The 18635-nt window shown below is 48.0% G+C and overlaps 1 protein-coding gene across 6 annotated transcripts in view; it reads right to left on the bottom strand.

The window, feature by feature from the left end:
- FGFR2 (fibroblast growth factor receptor 2) overlaps window positions 1–18635 on the bottom strand; it is a 101910-nt gene that overhangs the window by 9212 nt on the left and 74063 nt on the right. For all 6 annotated transcript variants that reach the window (XM_060098774.1, XM_060098779.1, XM_060098785.1 and 3 more), the window contains 4 exons: window positions 13019–13170; window positions 10046–10167; window positions 7384–7494; window positions 5284–5474 (listed from right to left, as the gene is read on the bottom strand). In XM_060098774.1, the coding sequence (XP_059954757.1) occupies window positions 5284–5474; window positions 7384–7494; window positions 10046–10167; window positions 13019–13170 (576 nt within the window). The remainder of the gene's footprint in view (window positions 1–5283; window positions 5475–7383; window positions 7495–10045; window positions 10168–13018; window positions 13171–18635) is intronic.

Here is an 18635-nt window from a genome sequence, read left to right as displayed (position 1 = left end):
ACCAAGATTTTACCAGGATACATGGTAATTAGGGTCCCAAATCATCACCTCTTAGTTTTCGAAATGGTAAGGTATAAAGAAGTGGACAGGGCTTCCCTGGTGGCGCAGTGGTTGGGGGTTCGCCTGCCGATGCAGGGGACACGGGTTCGTGCCCCGGTCCAGGAAGATCCCACATGCCACGGAGCGGCTGGGCCCGTGAGCCATGGCCACTGAGCCTGCGCATCCAGAGCCTGTGCTCCGCAACGGGAGAGGCCACAGCAGTGAGAGGCCTGCGCACCGCCAGAAAAAAAAAAAAGAAGTGAACAAACATCCCTAACAAACACTTTTACACAGGTTCTAGGCAAAGGCTAACTATTATATGAAGGAGAGAGTCTTATCAACCCATCTGACATGGGTGAAATAGGGCTGATTTGAGATTGATACTCCACAACATGGCCCATTGAAAAAGGAGCAGACCAAACTCTCTCTGAAGAATAAATGAGGGATAATTTTTTTCTGCCCACCCTTCAACTATTCCTTGTTTTTAATCTGCTTCTGTGGCCCCCTGGATGGGCTAAGATCATTGAAGGGAAGGCAGGAGAGCACCACAGGCATGCCTGTGCCCGGCCAGAATGGAAGCAGGAAATGTGAGAGCTCCCAGAAGCTTCCCGGGGATCCAGCTGGGGCGGGAGCTGTGTTCCTGGTTTTGGAGGCCTCTTCAAATTGAACTTCCAAGCCCTGGGCCAAACTCTCCCAGTGGTGTGCTCCCTGCCGACACAACTCTGTGAGTTTGGCAAGCTGTGTGGTCAGAAGAATCTGACTCCCTGTGCGTGGGGCTCTGACCACACATAAGGGCTCAACTCAGAGTCACTACGACGGCGACCCCCATTTTCTCCAAGAGAGCCAGAACTCAGCACCAACCTCCCGCATCCCAGGGTGCTAGGAAACACCAAAGCTCACCCTCTGGGCTGAACAAGAAGAGACTTGGAACCAATACCAAGAAAAAGAAAATAATCAAAGTCAAGCCAAATTCCCATCATCTGCAGAAATCTGAGTTATTCTCCAGTGCAAAGAGCTGACCATTTTACATAACTAGGGCTCTCGGACTGTTTGGTGTTCCATTTCTTCAATAAACAAAGGTCAACAGGTCACTAAGGGAAGGAAAACTAACACCTCTATGACCCTGACAGTGTGCTGGGTGCCTCTGCACAGCTGATCACATTAAATTCCCACAGCAGCCTATGAGATGCGTATTATTATAGCCATTTTACAGATGGGGAAGTTAGAGTTTGCTAAAAAAAGAAAAGACAAACAAACAAAAACAAAAACAGCCGCTCAAGTTTAACACCTTGGAGGTTTAACTGGCCTTAGGATTTTGTAAAAAAAGAAAAATTAGTGTACTTTGCACTGAAAATAGAAAGGCTTCCATAACTGGTAGAAGGCTCAAATCCCACATCACCTAATTGTACTACTGTACACATCATGGAGTTTCTTAACTTGTCCACCCCCAGCGTCCCCAGGTCAAGGGCAGGACTCCAGGTTCACCTCTACATTCCCAGCACAGAACCTGACCCAGTAAACGGCCACTGAGCTGAATTCCTAATTACACTCCATCAGCAATGAACCAGATGTCTCACCCAATAGTTCCTCAGGCAGGTCTCTAACAAACTTATCGCCATCCACCGGGAGGGAATGGGTGTGACGGGGCTGACCTGTCCCCTGCTTCTTCATTTTCCACTGTCAGGAATAAGCCCTCCATTTTTGGAAGCAGGCTCCACTCGGGGGACCGTTCTTAAGATCTTGGTCTAGAACCTGCTTCAAACCTGTTCTAGGTCCTTAATTGCCAGTGGCCTTCAGCAAAGAGCTTTGGAAACACAACTACAAAGCCTCAGGAAACAGGACTCCATCCCCTCTACCCCACCCTGGGTTAGCAAACAAAACCCCAACACAGGGCATCTCAATGGTCCTCTTCTCGGTCCAGGGAGGCAGGGAATATCTGAGAGCAGGATAGGTGGGTAGAGAACAAAAAGGCCAGGTCTGGGACCAGCCACTTTCCTCTCCAGGCTGATGAGTCCCCAGCTCAGAAAGGAGGACAGTGACTCCTTCATACCTGGGCTCAAAGCTTTCCTGGCACTTCCAAACACTCCCCTGCATCCTTATCCATAAGATGGGGATTTAAACACACCTGTTTCTGTGTTGTTCTGGGGTTATGCACGATACTGTATGTAAAATGCTTGCTCCATGCCTGGCAGACATTAAGCTCTCACAAAGTGGTAGTGATTAGTAATAATGATCATTATTATTATTACAATACTATTAAGAAGGGCATTTTCAGTTTGTCATTCTAAAATGTATCCTTTTCCCCATTTTGCCAAGTTCACCTGATTCTTAGTTCTCTCTCCACCACACCAAGCAGCTCCAAAGCAGGAAGGATCTCGTCCTCGGCTGTAGGGGGTGGTGGGGACCCACCACTGCTCCACAAGCCAGACTCCACCAGCTCCTTTCTCCTATTCCACCTTCCTGAGACTCCTCCCAGAGCCTCTGTGAACCGCATTCTGGGTTCCCTCCTCCCTCTCTGACCCTCTCTGACCATGTCTCCTCCATCTTTTCCTGTGCTTTCAGCCCATCTCTAGATTTGAGAGTTTTCTCAGGGTTTGACTCCAGGCTTCTGTTCCCCCTCTTCTCTGTCTCTCCCCAATCTCCCCACCCAAGGAGAACCCATCCATTCCCATGGCTTGAAACTACACTTCCTTCACTGGCTCCGGTGTCTAGCCCAGCCTTCAGAGCTGAGCTTCAGCCCGCAGCTTCCTGGTTGACATCTGCCCTTGAATGACCCTCAGACATGTTCAAAACGTACCTTGGATTTCCCACCAGAATCTATCCCTGCCACCGCCCCATGCCCCCATCTCCCTCATCCTGATTAAGCTGCACCACCATCCAGTTTCTCAAGCTGGAAATCCAGGAGTCAGTCTTGATTCCTCTTTTTCTCCCTCCTATAGCTACTCAATCCATTAACTGTCCTGATAGCAAAATATATCCCAAAGCAACCTACTTCCCTCGTGTCTATCGGGGCCAATAAACCTCAGCCCAAACCATGGTCACAGGAGCCAGCTTTACAGCACAAACCTGATCAAAATCACTCCCCCTAGGTGGCTTCCCCAGAGCCCAGAACACAGGGCAGAGTCCTTGCCTGAGGCTGTCAGGCCCTGACGCCCTAGAGGCTCCACACAGCCCGTCCCTCTGTGGGAGGGCTCGCCCTTCACCTCCCCCTGCAACCTCCCAGGTCCCCCCTGTTCCTGACCTCACACCGTCGGTTTCCTCCACAGCATGGTCCTCAGCCTTTCACATGCCCATATTTATTGTTGATTTCACCCGCTGCCCCCCATAGTTCCTGCTCCAAGAGGCCAAGGGCTATGTCCGTCCTGGTCACCTGACCCAGGATACCAGGCACCTGAGTCAGGAACGCTCAGGAATATTCGTTGAAGGATTAATAAAATGACCAGGCCAGTCTCCCACCACTTTGGATTAGGAGCAGCGCCCTGCTGAGTTCAAAAAATCCTTCCTCCCTCTCCCACACCAGGAGGACAGAGGGCGACCAGGACCAGAGGCTCAGGACAGGCAGCCTGCGGACAGGCTGCCTCCCCAGGGTTTTATTTAGCAATAGTTCCAAGCTACAGAAAAGGCGAAAGAGAACAACAGCTATCCAGGTTTGCCAGATTCACTTGTTATGCTTCCTTGCTCTCTCTTTCTCTCTATACCCAGCCACCCTGTACACACACACACACACACACACACACACACACACACACACACACACACACGTTTTATGGCTGAACCACTTAAAAGTGAGCTGCAGACCTCATTAGCACATACCTCCCACCTTACACAAGACCTCTATCACCACCCCCAAATTTAACATTGAAACAGTCACATTATCTACTATCCAATCACTTTCACATTTCAATTGTTCATAAATGTCCTTTGTAAAAGCGGCAGCCCCACCTCCCATCCAGAACACGATCCCCTCCGGGATCACGCATGTACATTCAGTTGTCACGTCTCAAGCCTCCTTTAATCTGGAACCATCTCCCCAGCATTTTTTGTCTTTTGTGACACTGACATTTCGAAGCAATGTCTTGTCAAATGTCCCACATTCTAGATCTGATTGTTTCTTCCTGCTAAAGACTTGTCAGCTGGCAAAGTCCGCTGTGCACACGCACGTGTACACAATTGCACAACCTTGTTTCGGTTTCCTAAAATCTATACTTTGGGACATCTTACAGGAAAAAAAAAAGCTCTGACTCTCTTGAAAATAAAAAAAAACAAAAAAGAGAACATGTGGTGGCTCTGGCCGTGTTCCCACACGGCTACAGTCAGCAGGGGCTGAGGTGCAGCCACCGGTCCCCAAATCCCTACTCGGTGTGATGTGACAGGGGCTGCCTCGCTCACTCATGTGACTGGCATGGCCAGGACCCAGCCCAGGCCACAAGGGGACAGACGGTCCACACCCACCAGAGGCTCTTACTTCTTTGGGGACCAGAGGAATCCCTGATGCTGCATTAAGCTCCAGCGCAGTTAGGAACTGACCCACCTCTGCCCAAGAAGGTAGCTGTGTACTCCCCCCAAGCGTGGGCCAGGGAAGGGTGTCTTGGGCCGTCCACAATGCCCCAGGGGATATCTGGGCACCTGTCTAACTGCTTTCACAATAACTCAGATGTTTCAAGTCCACTGCGTGTGGCATGCTCGGAATGCAGGCGATTCACCTCAGGGGACCTGGCCAACTTCTAACCACAGAGGGTCACCCCGCCAAACGAGACAAAATAAATCCAGCGGATGCCTGGCACTCGATGTTACCAAAATATTCCTTCATTTGAGCTTTGTTCTTAGACCATTTAACGTCATTTCAAACTCAAAACCATGAAGACAACACCCGAAGTCCACGTCCCGAGACTCAATAACCACAAAGCAAATAAAGCCAAAATATCCTCAGAATTAAAGGCAGCGCCCCCCCTAACCCAACTGCTGTCCACCTGGAGAGCCGACTCCCTGGCAGACCACGGCCAGCCGTGCCTGCGAAAAGAGACATCTTTTCTGCTCATCTCTGTGGTGTCACTACTGGTTATGAGGCTTTGGCTTTTAAAGAGTTCATTAAACCCCAATGTGAATAACGCAAGGTATAGTCTCCAGGTCGTACAAGACAGGCAAGGGCTTGATTCAGCAAACGAGCACGTCCCAGTGGTCTGTTTTCTTCAAAGACGTGTTTCACTGCAATCCACCCAACCAAGGAGAGAGGGAAGGACTCACTTTTTGGGAAGCCAAGTACTCCATGCCCCGGGCCAGCTGGTAGGTGCACGACACCAGGTCCTTGAACGTCATCTGCTCCTCGGGAACCCGGCTGATGTCATAGGAGTACTCCATCCCGGGCGGCCTCCGGGCACGGAGGTATTCCCGCAGGTTGCCCTTTGAGGCATATTCGACTATGACATAGAGCGGCCCTGTGGACGAGAACACAGGTTGGAGAGGCAGGGAAGCCCGGATCTGCCCTGGGGCAGCTCAGCAAAGGAGTTTTACTTATTCCAACCCAGTGCTTTATCATTTTAAAAAAAATTTTAAACATACAGAAAGCACACACAGAAATAGAACACCTGTATTCTAATCTCCCCCAAATGACAACCAACGCTTGGTCGAGATAGACTCAACAGTCTTTAAGAAATAAAACAGCGATACTACAGTGAGTGTCCTTTCCCTGTCTTGCCCAGCCTCTCACCTGCGCCCTCCTGGAAAGCAACAGCTATCATAAATTTGGTCCTTGTAGTGCATTTTAACTATTTTACAGATACCTACGTATCAATAAACAAGGTATTGTTTTTAATCACATCAATGAGTAATAAAGACATAGCTTTGCACCATTTCCGCCCCCCCCCCCCATATTATCTTTCTGGAAGCCAGTCAGGCTGATAAAAATAGATCTAGATCATTCCTTTTAACAGTTACATAGATTCTATCATATAAATACACATTTATTTCTCCATCCCCCTATGGGTTGTTTCCGGGTTTGGGCAATTGCAAACAGGGTGCAGTGAACACCGCTATGCACGTCTCTGTATATATATGTGCAATAATTTCCCCACGGTATAGACGAGCCTGTTTTTGTGTGTAAATGTTACTGGCATACAACGTGGCCCATTCATTTTTGTGTTGTCTGTGGCAGCTTTCTCACTGCGGCAGCAGAGATGGGTAGTTGTCACAAATCCGAAAATATTTACAATCACCCTTTACAGAAAAAGTCTCCTGACTCCTGGTATAGACCTCAAAGGGAAACTGCTGAGGCAAAGACAGGCATCTTCAAGTTCATTAATTATCATCAGACTGATTTGCAAAGTGCCACAGATCATCCATGAGAGAAGCCAGGAGTCTCGCTCCCCTGAGGAAGATAATGTGCCCCTTCCTATCTATCTCCCCTCTTTCAGGCCACTCGTGGGAGCTCAGCCACCTGGTACCCATAACGAGACATGGGTTCCTCAATCCCCACTTTAAGGGAAGAACTTGTCAACCAAAATGTAGGATCTTATTTGGAGAAATCTCTCTTAGCACTTACAAAACGAAAACATAAGGAGGCTGCCTTTCCTGAAAACCCTCCAGGTTATGCCCTAAAAACAGGAGGACGCTATAGGCTTTCCCATCCAGAGTCGCCCAATGCCCACCTTCCCGCCCCCAGAACCCAGGCACAGTCATAACGTCTTCTTTGTGTTCGTGGCCAGGAACACTTCCTGACGGGTTTTGGTTTTTTGTGGGTTTTTTGGCCATACCACATGGCTTGTGGGATTTTACTTATTTTTTTTACTTATTTACTTTCATTTATTTATTTTTGGCTGTGTTGTGTCTCCGTTGCTATGCAGGCTTTATCTAGTTGTGGTGAGCGGGCTTCTCCTCGCGGTAGCTTCTCTTGTTGCGGAGCACAGGCTCCAGGCACGAGGGCTTCAGTAGTTGTGGCACGTGGGCTCAGTAGTTGTGGCTCGCGAGCTCTAGAGCGCAGGCTCAGTCGTTGTGGCACACGGGCTTAGTTGCTCCGCGCGGCATGTGGGATCTTCCCGGACCAGGGCTCGAACCCGTGTCCCCTGCATTGGCAGGTGGATTCTTTACCACTGTGCCAGCAGGGAAGACCCAGCTTGTGGGATCTTAGTTCCCTGACGAGGGATTGAACCCAGGCCCTAGGCAGTGAGAGCTCAGAGTCTTAACCACTGGACCGCCAGGGAATTCCCCCTGAGGGGGTTTTTAAGGAAAACTTTAAACATGCACTTGAGAGGCCCTAGGAGCAAGATCTAAGAGTCCATCCATTTTTAAAACGATGCTGACATTGAACCCTGGGTCATGTGGATGAAAGCTCTTTTCCCTCCTACTCACCATCCTGAGTACAGGCTCCGAGGAGATTTATGATGTTTTTGTGTTTCCCAATCATCTTCATCATCTCCATCTCTGACACCAGATCAGAAAGGTCCTTCTCTGTAGCATCATCTAGGAACATTAGGTAAATTACAGATCAGTTTCCTCTAACTCCTTGGTTGCTACTGTTAGTTGATGAAAATTTGGTTGATACAGCATGAAAGTCAATTTTAGAACCAGAAAAACTTTCCAAATCATCTCCCTCATCTTACTGGTGAAGCGGGAAGGGCCCAGCACTGCCCCGCTCCGTGTCGAATAGCTAATTTGGGGTCAAGAGGGTCAAAAGTCAGAACAAATATATAGGCCTTGGATGCCAAGGACAAATCTTTTCCAGCAAACCTCACAAACATGGGGGCATTTTTCTCTATCGTGAAATAATTCCATCCTCTGGCAGACCTAAGGTACCTGAGAGAATCACATCAAACTTCATGGAGCCTGAAAGCAACTGTGAGGACCTCCGGGGAGGAAGAGGAAGAGGAGTTTGGGAGCATTTCACATCACTTCAGACTTTCTCTGCACCACGTGCTGCTAAGCTGAGCCCTCGCAGCCCACGGAGCATTCACAGATGGATTCAGAGGACACCCCGGACTGAGGACAAAAGTGCGTGTGTGCGCCTTCTACGGGCTTCGAAAGGGGCTGGGATTCCCCTCCTAAAAAGTTAAGGTTTTAAAAACCTCTGCTCCATAATTTCAAGCAAGAATGGCTTAGGTTCTGCATACACAGGCTCACAGTTAGCTTCCAAAGAGTGGCTAGATTCTCCTGCAGGTATCCCCCTTTGAGCTAATTCAATATGGGGGAATCTGGGCTTACTAAAAAAAATGAGGTAAGGGTATGGATAGAAGCCATGCTGCATAAAGCTTTTTAGCTTCACAACAGGAAGAGCAACACAACTGCCTGGAGTGTAAAATCCACGCAGACTCACGTGGAGGGCTGAGCGCCTGCCCCTCGGATGCGGAGGCTCCACTGCGGTGACACTGTGGGGCCTCCTCTAAGCTCTGAGCCACCCACTGGCTGTAAAAATGGCCACGTCATAAGGGCTCTGTGGCTAATGTCCTTCTCCATCCTAAGGGAAGGCCAGCCTTGAAATAACCAGAGAAAGAGAACTCCCAGACCTCCTTCCCCTGAGCTCCGTAAACCGAATCAGAAGCTCTGTCCACAGAGGCCGGGAGCCTGGGCCTTCCGCATACTCGGCCCTGGTACATGGCCAGGGGCTGTTGGGATGGCCGGTGGGAGCCCACAGCTCACTGCACCTGCCACTCACCAAGGCAAAGGCACAGGAGGCAGGCCCAGGCCATGCAGGATGCAGGCAGAGGGCTGGCTGCCTCTGTGGGTGGAGCTGAGACACGCAGGGTGCGAGAACACAGTCCTCCCAGGCATCACACCCCAAAGTGGGGAGCAGCTCAAAACACCCTAGTGTGCCTTGGGAGCCATTCAGATCCATAGCTAAAAAAACAAACAGAAAAAAAGCACCCAACACTTTTTTTTACTATTTCCACCTTGCTCCCTCCCCTCAGGGAGAGACGTGGTGACTATCCCACAAAAACCCATGAAAGAGGGCTTCCCTGGTGGCACAGTGGCTGGGAGTCCACCTGCCGATGCAGGGGACACGGGTTCGTGTCCCAGTCCAGGAAGATCCCACATGCTGCGGGGCGGCTGGGCCCGTGAGCCATGGCCGCTGAGCCTGCGCGTCCGGAGCCTGTGCTCCGCAACGGGAGAGGCCACAACAGTGAGAGGCCCATGTACCACAAAAAAACCCAAAACAAAACAAAACAAAAACAACCCATGAAAGAAAGAAAAAGCCTAGCCCCCAGGGCGTCCACAATGCGTGAGGCACCCCCCCACCATGTCCCAAGAACAGACCTCTCTCCTCTGGGACACGTGGGGAAAACTCAGCTTGGGGTGTCCTTTCTGAGATGCCTCCAACGGGATTTATAATGCAACCATTCCCTGTAACTGCTCTCATAAAAGAACACTGTGGGAGGATGAAGTTAATGGTTAAAAGTTCTTTAAGCTCCTTGGACGCAGGCATGAAGCAGGGCTGGAAGGTTAATGCAGAGACATTCAGGCTCCCACGAATGCCACTCGACGTTTACATCCCTGGGTAACGGCTCACACGTCCCAGAAGGCTCTGGACCAGCACCAATCCGGTGAGTCCCCTTCCAGCTTCCCAAGCGACTCCCACAGACAACGTCATCCCTGCTTTGTTCCTCCTGCAAAGGAGCAAGTGTGTCCTCCTCTCCCTGAGCCTCCTTTCTCCCTCTAAAAGGGCCAATTTTCCTTCATTTGTAAATGAAGGTTTGGGTCCTGAATCCGACATACCAACACTCATCTAAAATAATCGATTCTACGTGAGTCGATACTTTCTAAGCACTTACAAATATAAAGGGAATGAGGCTGCCACTTTCCAATACAACTGGCTTTTCTTTTTTATAAGTGCACACGGCTCAAGATAAATAGTCTGTCCGAGATGCTGATTTATACTGAAAACTTCTCAACCCCTAGGTCAGCTATGTGCTCTCTAACCCCCTGCCATGACAGAGTTCACATGCCACAAAAGGAACATTCTTGATAAGGCGCCCTCACCCCGCCCTTCCCCCACCCTCCCCACCTCCACCCCACTCACCTTTCAACATCTTCACGGCCACAGTGACTGCTTCCTTGGGCTTCTCTTTGTCAATTCCCACCGCTTCAGCCATGACCACTTGCCCAAAGCAACCTTCTCCCAGGGGTTTGCCCAGCGTCAGCCTAAATGTGTAAAGAGAGGATTAGCAAACAGCATCTGGTGTAGCGAGGGAAATTCCAGAACTCAATATAAAAATCTTTCAGCGGCTTACAAAAGCATGGAGCATTTATCATATGGAACTAATGAGACTTGGGGTACACATGCGCTTGAGTATTTTCTTAGTGACGTTTTAGAGAAGGTCAATTACTGCTGGAACAGCTATTGAATTTCACATTTGTATTCTCCATTTATTTTCTTTATGGACGGTATCCTTGCAAGTGAGGTGGTCAGCCTTCCTAAGTGCTAAAAACAAGGAGCTTTTGATCTTGAGCCTATCGAATTTTCATAATTTAGGATATCTCAAAGAAAACCATTAAAGCTGTTATTTTTTTGTCTCTGTGATGTCTTTAAAAATCGCTATTATTCGAATACCAATGGATTTTATGGTCACATTCTGGGCCAAGTTACAAGATATGAATCTTAAACGCATTTCAAGGGATCTCTATTTTTTCATTAAAGGAAAAAGGAAATGCTAGAAATTGGGGGAATTTTTTTTTGACATAATCGTTTAGAAATCCTTATGACTACCCAAAATTAATAATGAAGAAAATCCAAAGCGAACACAACACACTAAATTTCTAAGCTCAGAAGCTCTACATACATCATACTAATAGCCATATAGACTCCTTGGGCATTCCAGAAACCAACCGAATGGAAGAGACTTTGGAATACTTATGAATGCGGTTTTTTCAGTTAAGCATAACACAGCAAAGTACCAAGCTGCCACTAGTAAGCGGTATTTTTGGTAAGTACGCAATGGCTTGCAGAAGTCACAGCAAAGACCGAGGGCAGTGTGTGCTATGCTGAGGTCATTCCCTTTCTATCCTGAGCTAAAATTAAATTTAATATCTTGGCAGAAAATAAACATTTGCATTGGAAAAATGGCTAATTTATGTCCTACCGCCCTGCTGCTACAAGCATGACAATCCTTTCTTTGTATAACGTCTGCCTCCGATCTAATAAACTGCTTCTAAATAGGCTTCATTCATTGGAAATCTGCTTCACCTACGGTTGTGCTACACACTATTTTGAAATGCTCTGCACTCAGATTTCCCGCACTCCGGGTACCCCGGGTGGGAGCGAACAGACAGACTGCTACTGTTGCTGGTGGTGTCATAGGTGGCAAAAACTACAGATTGAACCTGAGAGCTGCAGTTTCTTAAAATATGGTCACAGCTCCCAAACTCAGTCCTATATCCATAGGATGTGCACACTAACCCACCTACTTGTTTAATCAAACCAGGGAGCTGGGAGGGCTCACGAGAAACACCCCCTTTCCACATTCTACAGGTCAAGAAATCATTCTTTGTTTTTTCTGGTACCTCACTAGTAAGTGTTCAGTAAACAAGTACTGAATGAATGAACAGTACACACATAAACTGGAAATCATTTCCGTTAACACTAACAGAATGATACAGGTACAATAACTTGGTTCTAACGTATGCTGCACATGAATAAATGAGCTGTTTATTATTTAAAGTAACGAGCCAGTAGAAAACAAAGCTGGCTGGAGCTGTGTGAGTCAAAATTACAAGTGCCCTGGAAGCTATCTCTCCTTCCAAAGAGAGCGCATGATATCCAGCCTCTGGAAAAGCTTATCTTTGTATTTCCAAATTTGTGTATGAGTTCCTTCTCTACTAATTAGACACTTCTCCGACATAATCTCAGGGAGACAGTGCAAATGTCAAGACCAATAGGGTTGCTGTACATGAGCAAGTCAAAAGCTTATTCCAGCTGATTTGATGCAGATGTATAGTCAGCGACTTCTACCCTCCATGACTCTCAAGCTGTTTGGACTCTGATTACTACAAGAGAGACCCTGGAAATGAGCTGACAGCCCTTCAGTGACCATCGTATTCATTTCAGAAGGCGAGTGTGGGGGCTGGTAGTCCAAGATCTGTCCACTGACTCGATGCCCAGCTCTGCCATCTTGCTGAGATCTGCAGTTCAGATCTCTCAGGTTATGAAGGGAAATGGAAGGAAGGGAAATTCACATGAGCCAAGAACTGTGCTCAGTCCTGGGAGGTCTGTACCATGACCTTCATTTCATCGAAATGAAGTTCAAAGAGAATCAGGGAACTCACACAAGGTTGCCCAGCCACTGGCTGGCAGAGCCAGGATTCCAATCCAGCCCAATAGAATCCAAAGTCCCTGAACTTGAAGCCAGACCAAGAGACACACAGCTCCCAACAATGCTTTCCGCAGAGCCCAGGTGGCCACACTTTGAACATCTGACTGGAACACATCAATATCATCCAATAAGGAAAACACTAGGGACCACAAGAAATTCGATGTCAAGTACCGTATCTGAAGATTTCCAGCCCAATATTATATTAATAACTATTAAAAACAGCAACACTGGGTGAAGATTCTTAAGGCAATTTATATGCTAGACCTAATTTCTCTAAGGAAATGAACTGTAGAACAGACATGTTCTAGGAACCAGAAGTTGGAATGTCAACTCTGTTTTATAAATGGGATAATCCCACTTTTATTCCATTTGACTGGGTTTGAATTATCTAGAAAGTTAAAAAAAAAAATGCTAACAAGGTACCATTTTGTTTGGGGATCAGCCATGGCTTAGTAGCTCTGTTTTAAAAGAACTATTACAAAAGAGAGAGAGACAGAGAGAGCGAGAAAATTAGTTCTTTGTTTTTCTTAGAGTTGGTTATTTAGATACAATCTTACCCACTCCTGTTGACATCATCACAGCAAGACCTTGGCAGTTAAGGGTAATAAAAAGAAAATGTCAGCCCAATATCCCCATTTTATACTTAATCCCCATTCAGGGATGTGCCCCATAGAAGTACTCACTTATCTCTTGGAAACTCCCACTTTGGATCTTCTGGCAGCTCGTACTCGGAGACCCCCGCCAGCATGGGGGTGTCTGCTGTTGAGGAGAGGCGAGTTGTAATCCTCACCAGTGGGGTATTGGAGTTCATGGAGGAGCTGGACTCAGCAGAAACCTGGATACAAAATACAAAGACACAGATGTAATCCTGGCTCCACCTGAGAAGGCTGGAAGACGGCCAGAGCCCTGCCAGCCAGTCAGCTCTTAGAAAGGGGGGAAGGTGAGGGTTGGCCAAAGTCGTGAATTGAGGACCAGAACCCTGGATTCCAACTCCTCTGTCTTCCCATCCATGCAGTATGTGCTAGATTTCATCCAAATTACATGGTCCTAAGGCCAGGTTTCCAAACAACAGTTTTAGAGAGTGCCTGATAAAAAATGTCTTCTTTCTGTCCTAATTCCTCAAGATAATCACTTGAGGACATAGAGACAGACCCCATATGGGCTTCATTCTTGCCTTTTTCCCCGTGCCTCTACTGGAGCCCCAGATTATCAATCTCCTGCCCATAGACCAGCAGGGATGGTGAATCAGTGCTGTGCTTATGAGATTCCATAAAAACTTCTGGAAAATCAGCTCTTCAATCAGCTCTACATTTTGAAATGTAAGCAGAATACCTCAAGGAACTAGCTCTAGGATTTGAACGTGAAAAGCATTCCAGTAGCTCCACATGCCTTTATTCAAGGTCACCAGAGACCCAGGCACTGGGGACCACTATCTGCTTCTCCCTGGTCCTTCTGGGAACTGGTTGATGCCCAGGCCATTTGCAGAAAATCAACCGCCTCTTGTCAACTTCAGTTTCAGAAACTAGTGGACGAAGAGTCAAGGGAAAGAAAAATACCTCTTTATTCACAATCTCGTGGGAAAGCTCCTCTCCCCCGGGGAAGCCTGCAGGGCTTCACTGAGTTTTCTCATTTACTCTAATCCATTATAGTCCGCATTTGATAAAATGGTTATTTCTTAAATATATCATCTTCCCTGTGCTGGTTTCTGTAAAGGAAAACACCATCGCGGGCTGCCTGACCATCACCTTATTCCAAGCCGTGAACAAGACTCTGGCCCGAGAGAGCTGGAATCTGGGGTTTGACGCGACCCCTCAAATGTGGTTCTGTCCCCTGCATGACTGCCCACATCAACCCTTCTTCCCAGCTGTGCTTACAAACACTTTTTAAATCAAGGTGGCAAGGACCAAGTAAAGATGAACATATTTAATGGAGATGAACTTTCAAGGTGGAGCCTGGACCATTCCCGCGGGGAACCAGAAGACTGTACTTTCCTGGGAACGTCCTACTTAAAAAATGTTGATTCTCTCCTTTTTAAACCCAGACTGCCCTTAAAAAGCAGGTAGGAAACCTGAGAAGGTGTCCAAGAATGGATCCGGAGGGAATCATTTTAGGAATAGGAAGTTGGTTTTAGTATTAATAGCAAGAAGTAGGCAATTTTTAACACAGAACTTCTATTATCTTTTAAAATGTACATGAAGGGCCTCCCTGGTGGCGCAGTGGTTGAGAGTCCGCCTGCCGATGCAGGGGACACGGGTTCGTGCCCCGGCCCGGGAAGACCCCACATGCCGCGGAGCGGCTGGGCCCGTGAGCCATGGCCGCTGGGCCTGCGCATCCGGAGCCTGTGCTCCGCAACGGGAGAGGCCACAACAGTGAGAGGCCCGCATACCGCAAAAAAAAAAAAAAAAAAATGTACATGAAAACATTTCTGGGCCTTTTGAGCAGTCTTTTGTCAAAGGTTGTTATTCCTAAATTTTATTATGCAGACAGTATGATCAATGTTCATTCACTGTGAGCATAGTAAATAATTTTTTTTTTAAGGAACTGAACAATCATTAATTTTGGAGCTGAGAGGGGCCTCATGAATAGATATGGTTCTAAGAGGCTGAGGCTTCACACCCAAGTGTCTAGGCCACAGAGGCAAAACAGCAGAAGCAAAAAGAAAAAGACGAAAAGCCCGTGGAAATGACCTCCGCAGTGCGCTGACCTCGGCTGCAGGGCCCACCAGTAACATCCTCAAGATCTCCACAGCCTTCACTGACCACATATATATGTCTTGAGCTCCAACTGCAGAGAAGGGCTCAGAAAGATTCAAGGAATAAGTTGGGCTAAAAATCATTCCCCAAATCCTAACGCCCTGCGTCGGTTTTGAGCTATGGATGCAAAAGGAGACTGGTGTTCTCAGAGACAAAAAGGTCTCCCACGTGAAGAAGCAAAAGTCACCACTCATTGCAGTGGGAACCGGGCTTGAAGATGACAGGCAAGAAGATTCGGAACAGCAGTCAAAGTCAGCCTGGCAATGAGACAGTTACTGGCCCCAACCAGACGAGGGCTGGCAGATTTCACAGACGAACACCCCCTCCATGGCCAGCAGCGTAGCCCTCCTTGCTGGACCGCAGGGTGGCCAGAACTCCTGTGCATGGTGTGCTGGGATCGTGGTGAGGGAGAAACCCCTGGGGCGGTGATGAGGGGAGCAGCTCTGGGTGAAGAGGCCCGTCTGGCCTTCCCTGCCATGTCCTCGCACATCACACATGGTTGAGGCTTCAGGACACAACGTAGAGTAGAGTAGCCTTCCCATGGCAAGGTGTGAGGACACAGGCACTGAAAACAAGCCTCGGGAAGGATATATAAGAGCCTTAGCCATGGTCACCTTTGGGGAGAGAGATTATAGGACGTTGAGGGACGGGGTGGACTATGTCTCATTTCAGAACTTCCTAAACCATCTGAATTTCATTCCCATGCATATGTATCTCTTTTACGTTCTATGAAAACAAAGCACTTTTCTTTAATGACAAAAATATTTTTAAGAATAAAGAGGATCTGGGGCCTCCCTGGTGGCGCAAGTGGTTGAGAGTCCGCCTGCCGATGCAGGGGATACGGGTTCGTGCCCCGGTCTGGGAGGATCCCATATGCCGCGGAGCGGCTGGGCCCGTGAGCCATGGCCGCTGAGCCTGTGCGTCCGGAGCCTGCGCGTCCGGAGCCTGTGCTCCGCAACGGGGGAGGCCACAACAGTGAGAGGCCCGCATACCGCAAAAAATAAAAAAAAAAAAAAAAAAAAAAAAAAAAAAAAAAAAGAATAAAGAGGATCTGGACTGAGGCATGGAACTGGGGGGTGGGAAACAGGGCATATGCTTAAAATAAACTGACTTCTAAAATGAGTTAAAATAACGAGATCACTGCTGTCGCCCCTTCCCTGGGCTAGAGGCTGGGTGCTGGGGCGTCTTTGCGTCCTTCCATGTGGGTACCCAGTGACCTCCCCTAGCCAAGCAGCCACCCCTAGCTGGTGCCCTTCCCCTGCAAACTGTTTATAATGTGGGGCCGTGAGCCGGTGGCGGCATCCTGACCAAGTGCACCACTGCGGGCTGTGGGATCCCTGTTCCAACAGTAACTGTGAGAGGTTTAGCAAGTCACTTGACGTTCCTCAGCTCAAGTTTCCTCACCTGTTAAAGGGAGACCGGAACAGTTCCCACATCACAGAATTACCGTGATGGTAAAATGAGGTCACACCCATAAAGCGTTTGGTGCTGAGCCTGGTGCTTGCTGAGAGCTCAGTCAGCTTTCGCTACCAACCCCACAATGGTTTCTCTTAGCATCTTTTTAGAGTCATTTGCTGCTCAGGTCCAAGGGAGCTTAGATGGCCCCTCCCCCGGGGAAGCCCAAGGACTTGGAGCCCAAGGCTGTTCCGTGTGTGAGGTCCTATGACATGGTGTGCAATGGAGGAGAGAGAAACCCCACCGGCGTTAAGGGCAGGACTTGCCTTAATGGTGTGAAAGACTAGGTCCTCTGCTCACAGCCAGGATGCGCCGGGGGCTCCAGTGAGCAAAAAAGCAAACCCCAGAAATTAAGGACCCAGGAGTCAGGGCACGGTCCCAGGGCAAGAGGAAAGCTGGAGAGCAGGAAAGTCCTCATGACTAACAGGGCTTAGAGGCCGCTTCAGAAAGAAAAACGAAACATCCAGTCAGAAGTTAACTGCTCTGCGGCTAACCTGTGACCCCAAAGGAATCTTTGCCCACAGACCGTGACAAAAGTTCACACCCATATACATCTTCCCCCACAAACAGATTGTCTCCAACAAGGTTTTAAGGTGAGAGCTTTGAAAATGGAAAACCTTTCCAAACTTAGTTGCTGTCACTATGATTAAAGTTATGGAAATTTTGCTCACATTAAGTGTAGAGGTTTAGATTCCATGTACAGATCTGGAAAATACTTTTGTAAAACACACAAAGAGAAAAAAGGTTAAGAAAATGCCCCAAGTGTAAGAAACGACAGAATTCAATCACTCCGTCTGTGGACGTATATCTTAATTTCACCTCCATGCATTTTTACTATGCTTTTAAAATCCCCTCTGAGACTGTAAAATATGACTGGCTTTCTCTTCACTCCGTTTTACTCCGCGTGCTAACGTGTTTGCAGGGCTGGCACGACCCCTTGCAGGCAATTCCTCCGTGGAACACCGTGTTTCTGGAGCTTCTCTCCTTTGGACCACACTCCTTAAGGAAATCCAATGTCCACCTCTGAATCCTACTTCTGCAGCCATGTTAGATGATCACTTTTTTTCTTGGCACAAAAACATCATCCTCCCTATCAGATATGCTTCTTCAATTCTGGGTTTCCTTTTTATCTAATTTTAAAATAGCCCATCGATAGAGATCATTTAGTTAAGTACAACAATAAACATTAACAGTCTAAAACAAGCTCTTTTTTCCCCACTCCCAAATCCTGGCAGGCACTTTTTTAGCATGTTTTTTCACAGTCTCAATTCAGCTTCCTCACTTTCCAGAATCTCTTTACCATAAATTCCTCGTGCCATAAATCAAGCCTTTAACTAAATGTGCTTTTTGTCTATTTCCACGGTACATAAAGGAGATTAAGCAAGGAAGTGGGGTTTTTTTTTTCTTTTCTGTTTAAAGGGCCACCGAGAAACTATGTTATCTTTTAATACTAGATTCAATTCAACAATGAGAGGGGGGCCCACAGAGAACAGAGCAGACAGAGGCACAGATGCCACAGGGAAGAGGTATGAATATTTGTGTGCTTGCTTATTCTGAGGACTCACAAACGGACCACAACCAGCCAGAGAAACCCTCCGACTCTCAGTCCACGGGCCCGCATTCCCAGACCAAAGCACAAGGTCCCAGAGTTAACACAGGTTTGCTATAAGCCCTGCCCATCACTCCCCGACGGCAGGCAAAACGCCTTCACCACCTCAAGCTGAAATAAAGGTCCAAGGCGTGTGGGGACGGGGATTTTTTTCCTTCCGAAACACATTTTAGGTAAAGGGGCAGGGTCGTTGATCTGGCACGCGCTTTTCTCCCTTACCAAGTCTCCGTCTCCCCAAACCTCCCCCCAGGACTCTCCAGAGTAAACCTATCAAACCCCAACCGGCTGGTCTTCCTAGAAGAACGCACCCAGGTCCGAGCTGAGCCAAACTGTTGTGTCTTCTGGAAGCAGAGAGGACAGAATGGCCAAATGGGGGCTGGGAGGGCCAGGCGCCCACACAAAAGGGCAAATTCCAGTTAAACCATCCATGACCATCTAATTACCCACATGCTTTCTGGAACTGGCGAGGTTTCATTAGACCAC

Source organism: Mesoplodon densirostris, chromosome 1, assembly GCF_025265405.1.
Source record: "Mesoplodon densirostris isolate mMesDen1 chromosome 1, mMesDen1 primary haplotype, whole genome shotgun sequence".
Classification (NCBI taxonomy): Eukaryota; Metazoa; Chordata; class Mammalia; order Artiodactyla; family Ziphiidae; genus Mesoplodon; species Mesoplodon densirostris.
Note: the sequence above shows the minus strand (reverse complement) of the source record. Positions and strands in the feature narration are given on the sequence as shown.